Raw genomic sequence first — 2,779 nt, 5'->3', positions numbered from 1 at the left:
TACACGAAATGTTTTTGCATATATATGCAAAAACATTTCGTGTAAGCACTATGCGAATAATATATAATCAAAATTATAGACGTGTTCGACACGTAGTTTTTGGAATCTTCTAAACCCTTAATATATAATCAAAATTATAGACGTGATGGTTAAGTTTTTATAATTTTCACATATTGCTTATTCAATCAAGTGATTATAAATGCTTTTGTGAAGGGTGTTGTCCTTCATACATATATCAATATCTAAAGTCCAATTTGGTTTCAAATTTGGTGCAAATCTCTTATAAACCCTTAATCGATTCATCACCCTAAATTGATTGGAAAATCAAAATCCAATAACAAAGATGGAACCTACTCACGTGATTAATAAATTAAGAATTGAACATAAACTAAAAACATATCAAAATGTGTAATGAAGAAAACAAAGTAAAGTACTCACTTTTTAAATCAACCTATTTAACAGGAATTGCAATTCATGATTCTTCTTACCTTCAGTGCGTGTGATAAGAAGCCCTAGGAGACTTGCAAGAACACTACTGGCATTCCTACGAGACGGAGTAAAGCAACCAACTAAATTGTCTAGTTTCCGGTATCTATTTCCCAGTAAATTTGTTCTCGGTTTTTCGGTTCTCAGTTCGGTTCGGTCTGGATCCGGACCGATGCTCATCCCTAGCTTGAATTATACAAGAACAATGTATACCTTAATACTTTCATGTATTCAATAAAGTACATGAAACTCAAGAACATTGTATACCTCAATACTTTCATGTTTTCAGTAAAGTATATGAAAATAACTTTTCATCTTCAGATTAGATAACTTTATTTACTCTATCATTGAATATTGCACTGCTAATATCAGATAAGTTGAGTTGTACAAGAATTACCAATGATAAGGTAGGTACGTACATGTGAGGAAACAAATGGCATGGATGAACAAATGGTCATCTGGCCAAATTAAGCTCAAGACCGGTACAATTGATGAGTTTAATAAAGGATCATTAATGGTTTGTACGTAGTAGTTTTGGTACTAGTGGAAAAAATCTGAACATTGAAGATAATATCACCCCCAGCTGCGCTATTGGTACGTTCCCTATTTTATCAAACTAGTGTGCAAAAACTGGGACGTACATAATTTGAAATTTATTCCACTAATGACATTTCTCAACTTCAATATTAGGATTGGCATCTGAACAAATTAAGACCATTTGTGTATATGCGTCCTAGACTAGGTCAAATGTAAGGGAGGTGAAGGATGATGCGCAGAAGGGAAATTAAGAAATGTCATTAGTGGGATAAATTTCAAATTACGTACGTCCCGGTTTTGTGTATTAGTAGTTTGGTAAAATCGGGTGCGTACCAAAAGTGAGGGGGTGAATATAATGATATTAACTTCAATGTTCAGATTTTTTCCACTAGCTGGATCGATGTAGTTCTTATTCATCCTACTTCATGCTTTTCCTTCCTTGTTTTAACATTCCGTTACAAAACACACTTTATAGTCATCATTTGATTCAGTTTCTTTTTAAAAACCATTATTAATGAACAGTTTTAGAAAAAATATAAATAGAAATTTCACAGCACCCCCAAGACATTTCCATGGCATGTGCATACATACATATATGTAAACACAGCATGTAATTATATGGACATGTGGGTATGTATTGATACACATATATATAAAGTGAAACGTGTCTGCGTTTTAGAAGATCTTGACTAAACATAAAGATAGATATAAACATGGTGGATGAGCATGATAAATTGCTACCCGTTGCAAATGTGGGTCGGATCATGAAAAGGATCCTACCACCCACCGCCAAGATCTCCAAAGAAGCCAAGGAAACTATACAAGAGTGTGCATCGGAGTTCATAAGTTTTGTTACCGGGGAGGCATCTGACAAGTGTCATAAGGAGAACCGCAAGACCGTTAATGGAGACGACATCTGTTGGGCTCTCGGGTCGCTAGGGTTTGATGACTACTCTCAGGCCATTGCCCGCTACCTGCATAAGCATAGGGAGTTTGAGAGGCAGCGAGCATCGGCAGCTGCGGCCTCCTCTTCAGCAGCGTTAGACGCTTCAAACAAGACAAACATAGTCAACAGCAGCGACGAAGCAACTGCTCGAGAAGCTTCTAGTTCTATCAACTGTAAAGATCGATTGTATTATCCAAATACTTCACCACTAGAGTTCAGATAAATATGGAGCAAAAAAGGGGAAAGTTCGCACACAAAGCCTTCATGAGCATATATGTAACCCTAGGTTATCGATATTTTCTGATCTAAAAACGTCATTTTCTTTGAAACTGTTGATTTCTATGAACAAATCAATCGTGATGGGCCTGTTTATCTGCGAACTTTGGTAGGTTCACAATTTCTGGAGACCCAAAAACTGTTTATGATTCTCTACACTTTATTTAAGTCTGTAATCTCCGGTTCTCTCTCTCTCTCTCTCTCTCTCTCTCTCTCTCTCAAACAGACACACGCACACAAACACACACACACACATACCATCTCCCTAAAGTTGGAAAACAGGTAACCGCAGCGTACAAAAATATACGGTTTTATGAGATACGGGAGTCCATATGTCAAGATGGATATGCCTCATGGTTATCAATTCAAGAACCGGTACTATCAGGGTATGTGTGTATTTTCATTCCTTGCCTTCTCAATAAAACATTCACTGAATTGAGGTGTACACATCAGCTTTAAAATAATGATTTGAATATGATTTCGTACATGAGTTTAATCAACTGTTCTACTGTAACACTTTTATCTCCCTGAATC

The 2,779-nt window shown here is 36.3% G+C and overlaps 1 protein-coding gene across 1 annotated transcript; it reads left to right on the top strand.

The window, feature by feature from the left end:
• Positions 1-1,629: 1,629 nt before the first annotated feature.
• Positions 1,630-2,431, top strand: LOC145137713 (nuclear transcription factor Y subunit B-4-like). The gene has a single exon (XM_079071856.1). The coding sequence runs from the start codon at positions 1,737-1,739 to the stop codon at positions 2,190-2,192; it is 456 nt and encodes a 151-aa protein (XP_078927982.1). The 5' UTR covers positions 1,630-1,736; the 3' UTR covers positions 2,193-2,431.
• Positions 2,432-2,779: the final 348 nt, after the last annotated feature.

Source organism: Lactuca virosa, chromosome 9 (assembly GCF_052849685.1).
Source record: "Lactuca virosa cultivar CGN04683 chromosome 9, Lactuca_virosa_CGN04683_v6, whole genome shotgun sequence".
Classification (NCBI taxonomy): domain Eukaryota; kingdom Viridiplantae; phylum Streptophyta; class Magnoliopsida; order Asterales; family Asteraceae; genus Lactuca; species Lactuca virosa.
Note: the sequence above shows the minus strand (reverse complement) of the source record. Positions and strands in the feature narration are given on the sequence as shown.

Coding starts and splice junctions, on each gene's coding strand:
- LOC145137713 (XM_079071856.1), top strand. CDS start 1,737: ATGGTGGATGAGCATGATAAATTGCTACCCGTTGCAAATGTGGGTCGG.